The sequence below is a fragment of the Lonchura striata genome, chromosome 2 (genome assembly GCF_050655825.1).
Source record: "Lonchura striata isolate lonStrDom1 chromosome 2, ASM5065582v1, whole genome shotgun sequence".
NCBI classification, from domain to species: Eukaryota; Metazoa; Chordata; class Aves; order Passeriformes; family Estrildidae; genus Lonchura; species Lonchura striata.
In genome coordinates this window covers 46491138-46510771 of record NC_140704.1, presented here as the reverse complement: position 1 = coordinate 46510771, position 19634 = coordinate 46491138, and the positions used below count along the sequence as shown (strand labels likewise).

Genomic DNA, 19634 nt, shown 5'->3' with positions numbered 1-19634 from the left:
AAGATTTAAAATGAAAGACCAAGGCCACCTGAAGAAAAGGGATCACTTCCTTATGATGGGACTCTGGTCTTTTCCTGTGTCTAAATAGACTACAGCTGAGAGCATCACTGCACCACTTACAGGTTTTTTACTTAATAGCATAACACAGAGAAATATTTGATTACAGTGATGGCTCTCCACTAGGATTGAATCACCTTTGTATTAAACAAATGGAAAAAAAAAAAAAACCTCAAACAACAAAAAGCTCTAGGTCTTCTGTCAAAAGCTTTGTGCTTTACTTCGATTAAGGTCCTCTAGGAGCTCTGCTCAAGCTAAGAGAACTAATTTAAGATATTTTATTTTGTGCAATTGGGATATAATCTTAGGTTTTTCAAAAGTAAAACAGAAACATGACACCAGTTCATCTCCAGGTGTTTTTCTCTTTCCTCATGTTGTGTTTCATGGCAACTTTCCATATTTAAAAGCTATCATACATCGAAACCCATCTCTTACAACAATTATGTGACTCTAGATCAAGCCAACATAAGAACCATGTGGAGTCAGAGTCAGAAAGCAGGTTCAGAGATGATCCAAACAACCAGCATGGCTACACTGCTGAGACCTGTCAGTCAAGGCTACTTTTAATCCCACTTTTAAACAAAAAACCTGCTAAATGGCTGCTAAAGGGTTCTTGCCAAGCTGTTGAAATATTTTCCTATAACCTGTTGTGCAGTCCTTAGTAGGGTCCACTTTTCACAAGGTGATCACTTGAAGCTTCTATAAAATACAAGGGAAAAAATGCCACTGACGCGTTTACAGAAAAATGAACTCACAATGGAAACCCAGGAGGAGAGACAAGCAGATCTCTCTTTCGCATTCACCACATGTGCAATTCCAATGCTTAGTCCTCTGATAAAAGATTAAATGACTTGTGGGTAGGAAATTACAATACACTATTAAAATTATATAAAACTTTCTCATGGTTTTTCTCTGGTGTTTTTTGCAACATGTCAGAAGATTAATTTGTTTACTGTCTACACATGCAACAATAACCACAATTACTTCCCCAAGGAACATTCAGTACAGCAACATTCCTTATCCTTCTGTGCCATGACTGTTTTTCCACAGCATCTACTGGTGACTGCAACTGCTTAGAATGATTCTGAAAGCTCAAGGTGTCCTGCCTGAGCTCAGAAAGCCAGGCTCACTGTTGGCAGTGGAGCAGAAAACTGATGTAATCTGCAAAGGATAGACCAAAGAGACTTCATGCAACCATGGGCTACAGTGCACCCTATGCCACTAAAGGCAAAACTCTTGCTTCTAAATCAGTATTAAACTCATAACACCACTCCTGACTTTAAAATATAATCAATGAAAGAAGAAGTAGGTTAACAAGATTAACCATAGAGGTGTTGCCACATACTGAACTATATGACTATGTCCTTCCATGCATGCATAAAAACTCACACAAGGGTTTACACTGAAGACCACCAGTGATGAGACAACACCCAAGCAGCTGCCTGTTGCTGCAGATAAAAGGCTTATCACATGACAGTCTGGCCCACCAGCATATTCAAGTAAGAAGGTGAGTGATTAATTTTGACTAATTCCATTTCTGGGACATAATTTAGACCTCTGTTATTTGTCTGAGTCATTTCCATTATGATTCCCTTTTCTGAGTGACTATTAAAGTAGTCAGAATAGTGGGACAAAGTTCTCCTCCTGGGCATCACAGGAGTTTAGGATGTGTCAGATAAATTTTCAAAGAGGAGATTATTCTCAACACTAAAAATCCACTGGAAACATATATGACATCCCCAAGGCAGTCTGACACTAGATTCCCTCGTCTGGGGCTGTTAGACAAACAGCTCATATTTTACTCAGAGTGAAAATATCACACACATTATGGTTCTCTGACACTCTTTAATCTTAACACAGCTGCAAGCTTCTTTCAGCAGAGAAACCTCCTGGGCGAATGTGACCTTTCGATAAATCCTTCCATGTTCTCTGTCATGGTATTTATTGTTACAGTCAGGCTAATGATTCACTTTGTGAACAGCCCTGAGAGGGACCTTTCTTCCAGAAGCCCCACAGACCTGTAGAAGTGCTCCTCCATCACTGTCACACCTGTACTACAACAGGGGAAAACAAAGGGTCAACCAAAAAAAAAGGAATGTATATTCTTTCCCACTTTAATTTGGATTACTGCACAGAAAAACAGCATTCATATTTACAAGATACATAAAGGAACACTAAAAGATTTTAACATTAAGGCAACTGGCTTCTGGTAAACTCTGCAAGAAGTTATAACTTTTTGCCAGAAACACTACCTACCTGAACATAATGCATTTTCCTAGGATAAGTAAGGCGTCACTTTTCTATTCAAAGCAGAGAGTGGACACTACAGCAGAGGAGGACAAAGCCCATACAAGCCTTGAAAATCAATCTCTCTGTTTGTCTTTTCAGAAATACAACTAACCTTAAGATAAAGCTAGTTCTCTTGCAGCTGGCACTTAATATTAAAAATTTGTTTATGTTCCTACTGCACATAAGCACAGTAATCCTCTCTTGGTCATTCCACACTCTGCTCATAACAAATCCTTTTGCTGAGCCACCAAGAAGCCTGAATTCAGTCTGAACATGTAATTTGATGGGCTCCAAGCTGCCCTGGCAGGGAGGTGGCAAAAGCTGCTGGATCTAACTGTTGAGTGGGTTATTGGGCAGTCAACTTCATGAAATACCATCCTGTCTAGGACCCTGAGACATGAGCTAGGTCCACTCTCACCACCAACAAAAACAAATCAAAGACTTTGTTCATGTCAATCTGGATGACTTTCTCACATCTGAATGGAAAGCAGACTTAAGCATTTTATTAGTACCTTAAGTCTGAAAATGAAGCACGTTGCCAGCCACAAGTCAGCATCTGCAAGAGATTAATTTCTGTGTTCAGATCTTTAGAAATGCATATAATTCAGGCAACAGTTAGGAGCAGGCAAAAATACATATGTTGTGTATGTAGGAGTGATAGTCACGTAAGAAGTTGGTTTATGAGATCAGTCTCTGATCTCTTACTTTCCTGGCTCAAACTCTCAGGCATCTGATGTATTCAAATTATAAAACTTTTAACACAAAAGCATAAGTAGTAGTGACCTGGAATGAGTTCAGGTGCATTTTCACGCTTCTCAGGAAAAAGCAGTTCATGTCACAAAAGTCATCATTTGTTTGCAGTAATTCAGAGACAGTCAAGGACTGGATAGATACAGAGAGGAGTCTGTGGACTTCAGCAAGCTGCGCTGTCACACACTGAGCTGGAAACATAACAGTAAGAGACTGCAAGAAACTTCTGTTGCTGTTGTTCATAATGTACCCACACAACACTCCACCAGCTCAACACACAAAACTCTCTCTCTCCCTCAGGCTGCCAATCCAGCATTTTCATGCACTCCACATAACTCCAACAACTGTATGTCAAAGGGGCATTTCCACAAATAAAAAGCTCTTAAAAGCATTACTGCAATACCAAATTTCCTAAAGCATCGTAAAAACATTAGAAAAGCTTTGGAATGTTTCACAAAGGCAAAGAAGTCCTTATCCTTGAAATAGTTTGCTATTAGATGTCTAAACCATGCAACTGTCTGCCTTTAGTCACCATCTAGATTTAGTGGGTCTTAAGAGAAAAATCAGGCCTAGTTTCCACCCAGTCAATATTGGTCCTCAAGTCAATAAATCTTAATATTGACCACAACATAGAAACCAGTAAATGTTTAATATCTTCTTCTGGGTTTTAATTATAAACACTGAGGAAATTTATCAACTCTTGACTTCCTAGTCATATGGAAAAGCTTTTACACATTCTGCACAGACCACTGTTGATCATTCCCATCACAGTTATAGAACTAAAACATATTTCACCAACAATTCTCTGCGCATTTAAATTTTAAACCCTGGCATGACTTTGAACATAGCCCCCATCTGCTGCAAGGACAGCAAAGAAAATAAATAGCATCTTTTTATGCTATTACTTCCAGTGCCACATTTAAATATCCTCTGCCCATATAAAATTTTAACTTCTATAGATGGAGAAAGTTGACAAAAAATCCCTGTAGTATTCCATAATTAAAAAGTGTTCCTTTATCATCTGTAAAGAAATATGGACAGCACTGAGAGACAAAGAGAAATAAAGGATGCAGGTGAAGAAAATTCTTGGGGCTACAGTGCACAGTTTGCATGCAGCTGATATAAAGAGCCATGCAGTGTGAATTCCTTGCCTCAAAAACCAGATGGGAATCCTGGTCAGAAACATCATTGTCTACCATGTAATATGGACTATGGCTATGAAATAGATTATGTCAAGTCAGGCAGCAGTCTAGACATCTTGGGAGAAAGCACAGGCTCATGACAGTACACCCTGCTAGAGAAAGTTGTTCCTTTGGTGATTCTCTGCCACCATGTTTGGTGTGATCTTACCCATCTGTGCAGAGTACACAGTTCACAGATGCCTGTTAATTGCATTCTGCATCTGTAGGGTATGGGTGGATACCAGTCTGAAATTACTGTAGAGATCAAACTAAGCAAAGAGAAAAATGATCTTGAAATCAGAGCAGGTGCGTTAAAGCAGAGCTGGAATATGAACCAAATATCCCTTACAAATGGGCTGAAATGCCTCTGTAGTGTATTTTGATTTTGGGCTAGTGGATATTTTGAAGTCAGATATTTACTTCTAATGGTTGCAGTGAAGATTTGGGCCTTCTGTAAAGTGAGGAATTGTGAAGCAAATAGTGGGAACTACATTTTTCAGATGCTGACGAAACACAGCCCAATTAACATATAGAACCTGAGATCATATTAACAAGCTCAATGGCAGACAAAATAGACACATTTTTGTGGTATCTGTTAAAATTCTTCTCTGATTACCAAAAAACATTCAATCCTTTCTAGTGATATATTAGTGATCTTTCTCTATACTGTCAGCAAATCGTCTTTGCCTTCAGACACAAGGGCAAGAAGGGTATTCCTTCATGCCAACCAGTTAATAAGATGTTTTTGAAAATGTTTTCTATAACCACAGCAAATCTTAAAATTATTGAAAGTTTACATCATCCTTTGAGGACACCATGGACATCTATAATCTATGTCATCACCTTACCATACTCCAAGGAGTATGGAAATTCTTTTTCATGAACAATGGGATGAAAAATAAACATAACAGAGAAAAACCATGTAGACAGACTGATGAGCAGAACAACAAAAATGGGCTTTCAAACCTCAGCCAAATCTTTGATATCTGAACACAGAGTTCAGTGGGGGTTTTCTTGTATATTGTCTCCTCCTGCTCCAAATGCAAGTGTTTTATAGCCCATGTCTCAATTCACTAGTAGATTTTGACTTATTTTAAGGTTCTTACTTGCCAAAGACACATTGCTGCCGGGAATATTAATGAGGTTGTCATCTCTCCTGGGCCTTAAAGGAGCAGAGAAGATTTAGCACCCTCTTAAAAAACTAGCAAAGTTTGAGAACTTTGCTTTGACAAGAATAAGACAATACACTTTTTGTGCATGTGAAACCTCTTAAATCTCATCAGAAGGACTTGAGCTTGAGGCCAGGAACCAGGCATTTTCACGTTTTAGTCTCAACTCTGCTCTTGACTTCCTGCACAGCAAAGAAGTCTTTCTTCATTTCAACAACTTCAAACCAGAGTACAGTAAGAATTAAATGTTTACACTGTGATCTGAAAATGTAAAGTGCTAAGAAGGAGCACTTAGGAAATGAACTTTGTAATCTTTTTCTTTGCTGCCATGGTATCCACCATTCTCAACAAGCTCCTCATGTACTCATAGACTACATAATCTTAAGCACTCACTCTCTGTAAACTACATACCTCATTTGAGAGCTGATGTACAAATTCAGCTGTCTGAATACCTTAACACATAGAACAGCTTCCTCCGGAGTTATCATAAGAGAAATTACTTGTTATTAATTTTCACATGCTAGATTTATTTTATCTTTTATGTTTCAGGAATATTGTGTAAACAGAATGTTAGTTGTAGGAGTACCCAGGAATGCAAGAAAACATATGGCTCCAACTCCCTTCAGTATTCCCAGTACCTTCACCAACAACTTTAATTTTAACTGGCTTAAGTGGAGGAGTCAGAGAGAGACTTTAACATTTTCATCCTCTGCCTATCATGATGAAGAGGTGAAATCACAGCACCTGCTCTCATATATGCATATCCCTATTTTGGGTTAAAACCCCTATTTTGGGTTAAAATATAACCCTACTGTTCCCTTTGGGTGAGGAAGGTACTTATCATAATGTATTCTGGATCCAGTGGCATTTTAATTCTACCCCTACTCCCGGATGACACTGGCAAACTCCCTAAGTCTGTGTCTGCTCGGATGAATCCACCAGAGAGACTTAATTATGGGAGCACAGCTACATGTGTGTTTCCAATGGGCATGTCAATAGTTCAAGAATAGGTGAGCTGAACACACATACCCATACATTACCCAAGACAAGGGACTGGAGTGGCAAACATTTCAGATGGATAAATACACTATTGAATAAGCACAAGTATCTGTGTCACCATTCTTGTCTGCTCCCATTAAGTCTGCTCTTTGCTTTGGTGCTGCGATGCCCGAGGGTACAATAATCCTTAGGTGCTAAAACTTGCCATGGGGAGTTAGAACCTTTTGTTGTCATGTCCCAGGTCTTCACCAGAACTTGCCCTGCTACATATATAGGACCTGTGTGCTCACAGTTGTCCAAGGGCTGCATCTCTTATCTCACTGCTGGCAGCTGGTGTTTGATCTGCTCTTGCTCTCAGAGCTTCACTGCCTAGGGTGCAAACATTTTTCAGGTTGAATAGCAACAGGAAAGGACCCCAAAATGGATTGTGCTGTGTTTGTTTTAGGCAACGTGTAAATCACAAGTCCTGCTGATTCCTTCACATATTGTGAAGAATGATAGAAAAATGAGTCTTGAATAATTAGAAGTTATTTGCTTTACACAATAGTAGTTTGTGCACTTGAGAGAGCAAGTGTGGAGTATGGGATCTTCACACACCTCTTAGTACAGCAAGCCCTTATGGGGACAGACAGGAAAGAAAGAGATTTGCCTATACCTCAGATTGCTGCTTTATACCACAGACAGCTACTTAAAAGCTGACATAATGCAGAGGTCCACAGAGATCTCAAAGCCTGGGAACATCTCAGATTTTTTGGATGCCCTGTGAGATTGAGAAAACAAGACAGCAAAACTGAAGGAAAAATTTCCAACTATTAAAAACACCCACATAAAAACTTTCAGTTAAATCTAACCCATAAAATGTCTCTAGAATGGACCCCTCGTGTGCAGCAAGTCAGCTCTCCAAAATAAAATGAGAGCAAGCTTGATAAGCTCTTTGGAGCTGTCAAAACCTTCCTAAGGCAAGCTTTCTACAGATTTTTTTTTTTTTTTGTGGTGGTTACAGCTCACGTCCTGCTTTGTCTGGTTATCCTGCCAGAAACATAAATGAACTCATAAGAATAACAGGAGGATTAGGTTAAGCTTATTTTTAAAACATTTCCCACAAATTCATCTCATTTGTCTGCTTATAAACACCCTTGCTCATCTTTGCTGTGTGTCTAATTAGGGAGGATATGCTGCAGGTGGGTTAAGATAGGAACTGAAATATAGTAGCTTTGCAGTTATGCATGCTAAAGGAAAGGCAATTAAAATGTCATGTTATGGAGATGTAAACTCATCATCTCAGGGGCCTGAAAAGATTTCTCCCCCATATATGACATGGCACAATTGGCCAGCTACCGTGTGGGTGGGTTTCCTCTTCCTTGCAACACTTACTGAGCCCTCCTTAGGCAGAATATGAGATCTGATGGGCTGGTTTCTTGAATTATTTATGTACAGAAATAGACATTGCCATCAGTTAAGCATCTCTGCATTTTATTTAAAGTCAATACTGCAATAAAGCTTAAAACATAAAAAGCTAAAATTAAATTAAAACAAATTTCCAAAGAAAGCCCTGCTGAGAACCTGTTGTAGAGGTTAATTAAAATGAAATCAAACAGAGATCTTGGATTTTGTAGCAGCTGTAGTTAAAAATCTGTGGTACCTGACAGAGACATGGTGGTTCCCTCTGATAATGCTTAAAACTTTTCCAAATAGCATCTCTCCAAAAATAGGATTTATTTTTGCAGCTAAAAAGAAATACAGCAGAGTAGCAGGTATTTTTTCTTTGGCAATGGATTAAGTTGTACCAACTGGCAGGCAGCATATTTTTAAAATATTTTTGTGAGGGAGGATATCACTCTGCTTTTCTAACAGTTCCTCTCCACACCTTCTCTCCTCTTTTTAAACTTCATGTATTTTATTATAATACTGAAACATCTGTGGTGCTTTCCAGAATGGGAAAGGGCTCTTTCAAAAACTATTTATTAGTGTATGCAACCAGGATGTGCTTGTATTTCAGCATGGTAGCCTTACAGCATGTTCATGCTCACTGTGATGTAGTGGCATTTGAATACTGTAGCTGTAATATTTATGATGGTGAACTCTAGATTAAAGAAATTATTCCTAGTGCATGTTTTAAAGCCTATCAAAGAAGTGTTGGAAAATGTGAGGGACAGCAGACATATCATTGCAGGTGTTTTCTACAAGTTCCTTATAGAAAAGAAAAAAGAACACAAGTGAATTCTAGTCAGCAAAGCACAGAACAAATCTCTCAGTTGCCTGTGTCCAGACAAATTAGGGGTTTTTTTTTGCCTTAGAGAGTCACCCTTTAGTTATCCCCTAGGAAAAAAGAGACCAGCAAACAGGATATGGGTGTCCAGATTTGAATGTGTTTTCTTTTGTCTATCCCAGTAAAGAATGCTAATGAAACAACTAGCTGAAGCTTTCTGAAATTATCTGTGGTACAGCAAATGGTGGGAAGACAAAACAAGGATTACTAACTGATGCAAAGATTTCTGTATTACAGCTGCCTGGGACAGGAAAATTTATAATGATGTCAACCTGTCACCCAAATACAGCAAAATTCCCATTGACTTCAATGAATCAGAATTTTACCTCATGACATCAAGGCACTGTAGAAAAAACTAAACAAAAACAAACAAACAAACAAAAACAAACAAAAAACAAACAAACAAACAAAAAACAAACAAACAAAAAACCCACCAAACTACCACACCTCTATTAAAAGTAATCCAGGAACAACACAGGAACAACAAGCTCTAGGAATGAGTCCATACTGACAAATGATAAGGACATTGGCCATATCCTGCTTTTCTGTTAGATGTCTCCCTGCCTCCTCCCTACTCCATAGTGCTTACCATCCTTCAGGACCATTTGTGTCTCAGTCAAACTGACCTCACAGTTTCACATGCAGAGTCTCACATCTGTCAGACAATGGACAATGAGGAAGACAGCAATCAGTTATGAAACACCTGATTTGAATTTCACTAAGCCAGATAATAAACCAGAAAGAAATGAAGTTTTACTAGGCAGAAGCAGGTTTTTGTCATAAGTCTCTATATAGTTCCATTCATGATAATGAAAAATTAAGTTCTTTCCTAGAAAAGTGAGAAATGAAGCCTCATAATGCACTTATAAGAAGTAGGAAATAACATTTCATTCAGTGGAGAAGGACAGGTAGGGTTGTGATCATGTAATTAAGTAAGCAAAACAAATACATTCCAGACATGTCATCCTTTGAAGGAAAGGAAATTTGCAGGGGTTTAATCACATAGTAGTATGCTGCTTCATCTGGTTTTCCTATAACAGATCTCTCCTTGTTAAAAAAAAAAACAAACAAACAAAAAAAAACCAACCTTTCCATATACGGAAGTACAAGGGGAAAGCTGAAAGCTGAAGGCTGAAATCAAGCTATGGACAGTGCCAGGTGAATGGTGTCTATCCAACACCACTGTTTTGTCAGATTTTGGAGCCCTCTCCACCCTAATTCCTTCCCCTCCGCCCTGAATCCAAATACCTCAACAGGAAAGAAGACATCTGTGAATCCACTGGCACTGCTTCGATGTTTTACAGCTGTAATAACCACTGATACAAAGAGAAGAATTTTTTCTAGCCCAAATTCCTGAGGTACTTTTCTAAACATACACAAGTGAATGGGACTTGGTTACATGAAAAATACCCCACCAGGATCAGGGGTGTGGGGAGAGATGAAGAGGAATCATGATCTGCAGATAATTGAGCTCTGCTTGGTTTTAGATTTATCTTTTCTGACCACTCAACCCATTTGTCCAAATCCAAACTTTTAATCTTTACATCTAAACAGTATTTTTCTGGCAACTTTGCCTCTTGGCTATATGAGATGAAAAATACTTCAAGGAGGGGTCTTAAAACAGTGGTGATCTTACATATATGCAGTAGTTTTGCAGTACTCTTTACCATTAGTGTATAGGCAGGACAATTTGATGCTTTCTCCTAGAAATCCCAAAATGCATCAAACACCACAAAGTCCATATTCTCTCATTGTTAGAACTGTCAGCCACCAACAGTCTATGTCATGGTGCCCCTTGCCTGTATTTGAAGCAGTTCATCACAGCCTTTCACAAAATGCACAGGTTGGCATTGAGTTGTTTGGGGGATAATGTCAATTCATACAGGGGCATAAAGGAAAGTTAGTAGGCAGCCCAGACAGATAGGTGTGGATAACTGGTTCCCAAGCACCAGAGCTCTTGCAAGGGTTGGGGACACACTGGCTCACTTAGTGCCTATACATCTACTACCAGATTGCTGTGCAGCCCTTTAAAAGGACTTCAACAGGTTGGAGAGATAAGCAGAGAGGAAGTGTCTCAAGTTCAACAAAGGCAAAAGCAGGGTCCTGCACCTGGAGAGAAATAACCCCACGCACCAGCACAGGCTGGGGGCCGAAGTGTTGGGAAGCAGCTCAGAAAGAAGGACATGGCAGTGTGCCCTTGTGGCCCAGAAGGCCAGTGGTGTCCTGAGGTGCATCAGGAACAACATTGCCAGCAGGTCGAGGAAAGGTGATCCTGCCTTCTACTCAGCCCTGGTGAGGCCACATCTGGAGTGCTGTGTCCAGCTCTGGGCTCCTGGATACAAGGAGCTCGCTCTGGGCTCCTGGATACAAGGAGCTCCTGGAGCAGGTCCAGGGAGGGCAACAAGGACTGGGGAACTGGAGTGTCTTTCTTGTGAAGGATTTGGGCCTGTTCAGCCTCAAGACAACTGAAAGGGACCCTCACTAACATGTATAAATATCTAAAAGTGGGGTGCCAAGAGTTTCCAGGCTCTTCTTGGTGGTACAAGTCAATAGGAAAAGAGGCAGTGGAAAGAAACTGATGGACAGGAAGTTCCACCTGACCATGAGGAAGAACTTCTTTGCCGTGCAGGTGACTGAGCACTGGAACAGACTGCCCAGAGAGATTGCAGAGTCTGCCTCACTGGACATATTCAAGAACACAATTCTGGACACAATTCTGTACCATGCACACTAGGATTATCCTTCTTGAGCAGGGAAGTTGGACCAGATGACCCCACTCTTGTCCCAGGGGTCATCGATGGGTAAGGTTGGAACCCTTACCCATGGGCATCCAACCCATGAATAAGGTTGGAACCTTACCCATTTTGTGATTCTGTGATTCATAGAAAACTCACATCCTCGTGCAGATTTGCTTAAAAACAAAAAAAGAAACAATATTTGTTTCAAATATGTTTAAATTCCTTTATAACCAGAAGTTCCCCAGGCCATGCAGCTGTTCCATGACAAGTTGCCCAAGAAGCTGAATAAATTGTTTCATCCTGAGCGCCTCTCTATTGTGGTTACACTGCTGCTAGTACCCAGACTCAGGGCCAGCTTCAGACAGATAGTCTGACAGGCACAGAAACATCCATTCCTCAGCACAAGGGCCAGTGGAAGCAAGAGCCAACACCTGCTCTGTGCCAGGTCTGTAACAGGACCAGTCACAGTTTCATGCCATCAGTCCCTTTCTTGACTTTCTTGAGCCAACACCACTGGCTTTGTCATGAAGGGGCACACAGGCCAGCTCTGCCCTTGGGTGGGGTGGAAAGACACATATGGAGGCTGGTTCAGGAGCAGGAGCCAGGACAGGAGTCACCCTGGTGAGCACTAAGAGCTACAACTACCCTGCACTTACACCACAGAGGAGCCCTGGAGCAGCCTGGCCTCAGGCGGAGCAACTCCTGTGTCCTAATTCATAGCCAGAACCTGAAAATCTTGTGGGGAGAATTTTGCAATTTGTGCCTTGGCAGTAAACTGAGGATTCCAGAGATATCTGTTCCATCTACCCCTTAAACACTTGAAACAGGATTTTCTTAAATCATTCTTCAGTGTACATTTCTCTTGCACCATCCTGCTGAGTGAACATAGGGGCATAACCACATGAATTTTACAGCTGTAGGACATCTTTGTTAACAGGGAAAAAGACCTTCAAACCTTTTGCTTCAAAGCCACAAACCTTTGGTCCTCATGTTTCAAACAGTTTGTAAATATCTTTGCAATGCTCACATGTTCTCTGCAGCCGTTTTATGGCATTACCGCGAATCTTAATAACAGAAATCTAACAGGCTACACAACGTTGCAAATTACACCTCAACTCCAAGCAGTAATATTTTCTCTAGTTAAGTGAAAATTTTTAGAAAAACTGCAAGACTGCAGCAGTTAACTGCATAAAGTTAATAGGTTAACTGAGACAGAAACTCAATAACTGATTAACCCAGAACTATAGATGAAGTAATGTCACCACATCACAAAGAACATTTAAGTCAAGAATTACAATAAAGTAGATTTGCAATTATTGAATGCATGTGATTAACAGATTCAAACAAATGATGCTATTAGGATGTTAATTATTGCTTGCCCTAAACTGCTGATGATTAAAGTGTTTAAGAGAAAAACACATCCCAGGACAATTACAAAAGAGAAGAAGAGTAATTAATTATTCAGAGTGCTATTGCCTGCTGAAATATAATAATAACAATAGAAAAAATATGTATGAATGGCAGGGAGAGTAATAATCATAAAACGACTTCTCTTAAGAATTAGGGACAAAAATTTTCTAATGTGAAATAAAGAAATCTACTGCACAGCAAAACCAAGATACTGAATTTTTTCGAAAGTTGTAGCAATAGTGAGAGACTCAAGTACTGTCTAACTAGTCATTTATCAGTTCAGCTGCTGTGTAGGTGTATTAGAGATGGGTGATATACTGATATAATGTCGATGTTGTGTTCCAAATCCATTGATGCAACTGCTTTAAAAAAAGAGAGCCCAACAAGCTACTAGAAAGCCACGGATGCTAATGAAGGCAGGTGTTCAGGGAGTATGAATCCTGTATCTTCCTCTACAGCGTCTCCTGCAGCCACATTTCTCCCTGCCTAATGCAGCATTGCAGTGACTCTCTCACTGCAGTCCCTAGATACCTGGTAGGGGCTGCCTGATCCTCTCAAGGAGGCTCCTGAGAGGTGTCAGTCATGATCAAGCAAAGCAGGCTTGGGGTCATACTGGTGACCTGCCCTGCATGATCACACTGCTCACTGGCCTCACTTGCTGGAGTCACCTGCAGGCTCCTGCTACGGCACAGCTCAAAGATGCACAATGAGATCAGCCATGGAGTAGGGTTTGGTGAGAACAAGAAGTCCTCTTCTCCTCTTTCAAGCTCCCCAAAATCCCCAAATCGTCATTCATGAGCTTAAATGGCACCATAATATTTCCCAATAATGTGATAGAGCTTTTTCTGTAAACAACAGCACAAGATATTGAGATAGTATTACCTATTTTTAGTTCTGCTTATACTCAAGAGCAGTTTCAGGAGTTTGATTGACAGCTTTATTGCATACATGGTTTAAATATCTTACTTGCAGCTTGATACTGAGCAACCTTGGTAACTTTCTTTTACCATTTTTTTTTTTCAAGGACCATTCTAGGATGGTTAGCCATAATGAAATACTAAAATAGACATGTGGCAATGGGGATGACACTAACTGCTAATCTCTTCTTCACACAGGATTTACCAAAATATCCTAGAAAATAGTTCAAAATAGTTTCCCTGCTTAATGAACTTGCCTCCAAAAAGTTGAACCCTAAGGATTATTTTTAGAGTATTACACATGAGTACTGAACAACGAGAAATGCATTAAAGACAAACAAAAAAATACCAGCCTTAAACTAAACAAAGCAAACCACAATTAAAAAAAAAAAAAAGACAAAAAAAAAAAAAAAAAAAAAAACATAAAATGTGTTTAGTTACAAAACAAAGAACTTAAAAAGTGGTGTAAAATTTTGTTAGTCTGCAGTCAGGACTATTTCAGAATCCTTTCTCATACACTTACATTGTACTTTCTTATGCCATATGCCTTGCCAGGAAACACAAGTCACGAAAGTCACAACATCACAAAAAAAGGGTTATAAGGGTAAGGGGCAAAACCTAAGGTGCCATAGATCTCTCAAAGTCAAGCACAGGAGTCAACATGCAGCTAGATCTCTACTCTCTAAAACATGAACTATATCCTTTTCACTTAACAATCATGACAATCATGCTGTAAGTTTTTTGGATGGCTAACGAAAGGAGAAACTACAGCTGTAAAAAGAATGAGACTTAAAATGAATTTGAGATATCTTCACACAAATCTCCTCAGTAACACAATGTCAAACAAACGTTTGCAATGCATTATTCACTGCCTTTTTTGGTATTTGGAGAAAACTCACCCTATTTCCTAATGTTCTTGCTGAGTTTATTTCTGTTTCTGAGAATTTTTATTAGCAGTAGCTCACAACCCAAGCAGCAAAATGAAAATGAAGCAATGACAATAATATAGGCAAGAATGATCAAGAAAGGTTAGCTCTTGAAAATTTAGTATTTTAAAAGGAAAAATTCCATAATATGTAATGTTGGAGGGTAAAAACTGAGAAGCTATTCAATTCAATGAGTACATTGGGAGGAAAAAAAATGAAATCTAACCCCATCATCCTGCCTCCTCCCCTTTCTTACTGCTAGGAGCCTGCTCAGAGTTAAAATAGTAGAATTTTAAAAATTTTAGCTAAACTTACCCTGAAATTAGTGAACATTGACTAAATATGCCTTTCCAAAAAAACCTCAGTTAAAAGCTGTCTTAATTTTAATTTCTTTCAATGAAAATCTAAATCTCCTGCAAAAGCACATCACCAGTAATGAGTTTTTTTAATGGAAAAATGCAAATCTTTCTTAAATATGTGTCCCATAATCATTACTTCCTTGTGGACACTTCCTGGTATGAAAAATGACCATGGTCATTGTCAAAATTCCTTGCTATAATATTATCAGTTTCTAACAAGCAGCATTCTATTACATACAATTATTTAGCTATAAATTATAGTTTATCTTCATTCCTGTGTTGGAATCTGAGCATTTTAACAGCTAGCAACACTGAAAGGGAAGCAACAGCTACTTCTGACTGATGGTCATTTCAGTATGATAGTCATAACTTTTCCTGAGGGGAAAAATACACTTTTCTACAAAAGGGCAATCTAATTAAATACTTGCTTGATTTCAGTGCCTTTCAAGAACAAACATTAGATATAATTTTAAAGGAACAGAAAAGCTCTATGGTAATTCTTAAGTGCAAGCATGTAGAATTTTTTGACTGTTGTGGCCAAAATATAAATCACTTTCTTCTGTGCTGTCAGGAAGTGTATTGCACTAAATTAATCATGAGCTACTTTTAAAAAGGAACAAAAAATCCGCTGCAAAATTAAACAAATCTCTCTGTGCCTGTTTTCCATTTGCATTGTCACCACTTACCTTTAAAAGACAAGGGAAGTGAGATGCGAATGTTGCTGAAATGCATTCAACAGACCCTGTGTGTGTGTGTTAGCTTCTTTAGTGCTCTCTGTTGTGCCTTCAGCCATTGGAAAAGATAAAGTATTATAATAACCTGCACACATCTTTACTTTTTGCCAGGCTCCTAGCACAGGGATACACCATAGCAAAACAAGTGCAGAGGCACACAGACTACAAGCCAAGCTGTATGTCTTCTTCTAGCATTTCCCAGTCTCAGATGTATTCTGCTGGATTAGATAAATGTATTTCTGTCTCATTATAAAAAAAAGAGGAAAGTCAAATCATAAGGGAAATTGAGGCATTCTAGAAAGCTTTTCCTAATAAATCAAATAGTGAATGTGACCATGTGGGGAAAGCTGGAAGCACAGAGATCAGGCAGCTTCATCCACAACCATACAACTGTGACTCAGCTAGCTCTTACCTTTTATGTCAGGCACTCAAAGGAACAGACAATTGTATTTACTGAGTAAGGGACAAATAAACTCATGCCAATTAAAGAACAGAAAATATGTCTTGGTGGCTTAGACTTTAACGATTTTAAAGATAAAAAAATCTTAAATAATGCGCTCAGACAAGAATTCTAGATCCTCATCTGTCTTTCTTTTCTCCCAGGGTAAGACAGGCCATACATGGAATTTTTTGTTAACTTGCCCCTTTCAAACTCTTAATCCACAAACCACACCATCCAAGAGGCATTAGACATATTTAACATCCTTGCTTTAATAAAGTAATTTTCAAAATGTTTCTGGGAAGATACAATTCTGTGGACCACAAACAATAGCAATTGAAGTCAGCCTCAACTTTACAACTGAGTTTGAAATCAGAGGGAGTTTGCAAAAATGTTTTGAAGTCTCTTCCCTGTCTTTCTTCAGTCTCCAAAAGTACTTTTTCTCTAGGTTATCACAAGCCTGCCTGCCTTTCTCACTGTTGGCTGCTCAGGTCTATTTTCTCAGGACCATCTTCTGATTCTGGATTCAGAATACCTCCCATAATATGAGGCTGTATATTAAATCTTATAAACATATCTCAACATGTGTTCAGGTGCTACTGAAACTGGCCCTAGTATGTGGTTTTTCTCCTCACCCAGTAACTTAGTATCACCCTCCACAGCAAGCCACACTTACCTGTAAAAGCTGGTATAATCCACTGTTGAATGACAGCTCTGGAACTCCCATGCTTTGAGTTTCTGGCATTCCCGATGAGCTCGGAGTTTCACCCTGACTGTCCCGTGGCAGAGCACCGGTATGGGTTTCCTCTGCGGGCGGCTGCAGAACTCATTGGACTCCACACGCCAGGATTCAGCAAAGTCGTCCACATCAAACTTAAAATTTCCATCCCCCCCAATCAGGTCATCTCGTTTGTGCCCATTGTAATTGCCACACAGACCACAGAGTTTGCCTTTCAGATGAGGTGCAGCCATAACTTCCACAAAACTGTCTCCATCCCATGAGATTTCCAAGCCTAATAAAAAGATAAGACAAAAGTGCACCAAAAAAAAAAAAAAAAAAAAAAAGAGAGAAGAAATTGAGGATAGCAAACTGCACCTTATGTTTGTGAAACACTGTTAATGGGAACCAGAACAAAGCTATTGGCTTAGTTCTTACAATGATGTTAGATTTCTATATAGTTCCCAGTAAGCGCCTCTGGCAAGTGCAGTGTTTCTTAAATTGCAGGCAATTACAATACATTCATGCCTATATCCTCTTATTTTTGTTCTCTCTTGCTAATGAATGGGGTTATCCTAAACAATATAGAGCCAAGGCAGGATATCAATATCAAAGGAGGGCTCTTGCAAAATTCTGCAAATTGAATTTGCTATGGTAAATTTCTAGGTGACTTTGCAGGGGGTCCAGAATTTCAACCATTGTTACCCATTGCACAGGTAGTGGTAATACAAAGATGCCCATGACCTATGAGACTCCAGCCATGACCTTATGGGAAACATCCTACTCTTGACTAAAAAGCTGACACTAATCTCTCATTGGGGTGAATTCAACTGTTCCAATACAAGTTACCTTATTTTGTAAGAGTAAAAACAGTTAAAAAGACTACAACAAAGATATATCAGCTGGGCAAAACTGTTGTAAAAAAGCATTCTCAATTGGATTCAAACTGTTCATTCAAAAGGCATTAATTACCAACTTTTAGTCTGCATAAGTTAGCAACCCTGAGAAATTATGGTAAACATCTAGCATTCATCTAGTGGCTGGGATGTAAGCCCTCTCATTCAATTTGCTTTACAGAAAGGTTTAGCACTTCTGGAATGTCAAAATCAAAGTTACTTTTTGTGAGCGACATCCATTTTATCTGTCTGTGCCCATCTAAAAACTAGGTGTCTAGCTTAAGTCAGCTGTCTGGGACCTTTGAGGGAGTAAAATAGGCAGCTCTGGATCACAACAGGATTGTCTGGACCACAACAGGATTGTCTAATGCAGAACTACTTTCTGAATGTCTTTGTGTTCCCAGAGATACTATAGAGGGACCAGAGATCAGGTGGAGACTAAACTTCTAGTTTGTACCTGAGTAACTGTAAATTAAATAGATTCCATTCTTTGAGGAGTAAATAGTTAGCTCATAAGGGAAAACCATTTTGATATCATTTGGGATAAAAACAACCAAGAAATACTGCTGCTTAATTTCTACCCAAAAATGGCTTTTCTTGTAATTACTTCCACTTTCTCCTGAACGGTTCTATGTCACTCTGCAGGAACCCTGCATCTGAAAATCAAAATAATTTTGCTGATATTAACTTGTTCTCATAAAATCCCTGTGAGCAGCCATTAGTTAAGGATAAACACAGGATCCTGCTTTTCAACAGGATAATCCAGATTTTACCCTGTTCCCCCTGCTTAGCCAAGAATACCAAAGAGCATCACTCTGTGGTGCAGGACCAGGGCTTCACTCCAGCTTTCTTCATTTGCTGTGTGGGCTGGCTTAGTACCACCCTTTCCCCTTGTAAATCAGTGCTTGTCACTGTGTGATCCAAATCCTGCCCTATCCTCATGCAAGTAATTAACATACCAGTGACTCAGTTCAAAGCTGGAACCCTTCCTTCAGCAACACATCCCATTGTCTCATATGACAATTCCTACCCATACTACAGAGGAACACGGTGAGGTTCAAGAGGAAATTATGGCTACAGAAAGGTGTGTGAACCTTAACATCCTGCCCCAGAGCTTGTGTAGGTTACACCATGTCTCCAGAAGTTTTGGGAATTATTTACTCAAGCCTGTGAAGGTAATTCTGCATTACCTGTCACTGCAGTCTATTACACTGTTTTATTACCACCATAGCTTAGCAATCATAGCACAAATACATCCTGAGCTAACTATGCCTGAAATCAGTTTCAAATTACCTCATAAACCCAGCATGGATGGGGCCACTGTCTCCTCCTCCAAAGGCACTTTACACCCAGCCAACTGAAAAATTGTGCAAGACTACAACTGTTAATGAGGCCAGCACAGTGGCAAGGGGGAAAGATGCCTTTTAAGCTGCTTCATACATTATCATTGCTGGACAAATTCAAAATCCAGCTGTCTTTGCTTCTGACAACACTGAACAAAACAAAACACAGCTTGATTTGCAGACACAAGATTAATACTGCTGTGCTGGCACTTAGAAAATACTTGCCATTAACTTATAAACCAAGATTTCTTCAGACTTGAGAATCATATAAACTTTCTCAGAGTTTAAAGCATCAAGATCCAAATTTGCAGACAGTTCTGTTCAGAAAATAACTAGTTTTTAAGGCTGTGTACAAGTTTTTTCCCCCAGAGAAGCTCCCTCAGAAGCTCCTTACTTTAAACAAAGTCAGAAAAGACTGGCTAAGGATTCTACCTTAAGTT

The 19634-nt window shown here is 39.4% G+C and overlaps 1 protein-coding gene across 8 annotated transcripts in view; it reads right to left on the bottom strand.

Annotated features, from left to right (window-relative positions):
* The window catches only part of BMPER (BMP binding endothelial regulator), a 150591-nt gene that overhangs the window by 29375 nt on the left and 101582 nt on the right, over positions 1 to 19634 (bottom strand). For all 8 annotated transcript variants that reach the window (XM_085573317.1, XM_085573320.1, XM_085573318.1 and 5 more), the window contains one exon: positions 16914 to 17250. In XM_085573317.1, coding sequence (XP_085429443.1) covers positions 16914 to 17250 — 337 coding nt within the window. The remainder of the gene's footprint in view (positions 1 to 16913; positions 17251 to 19634) is intronic.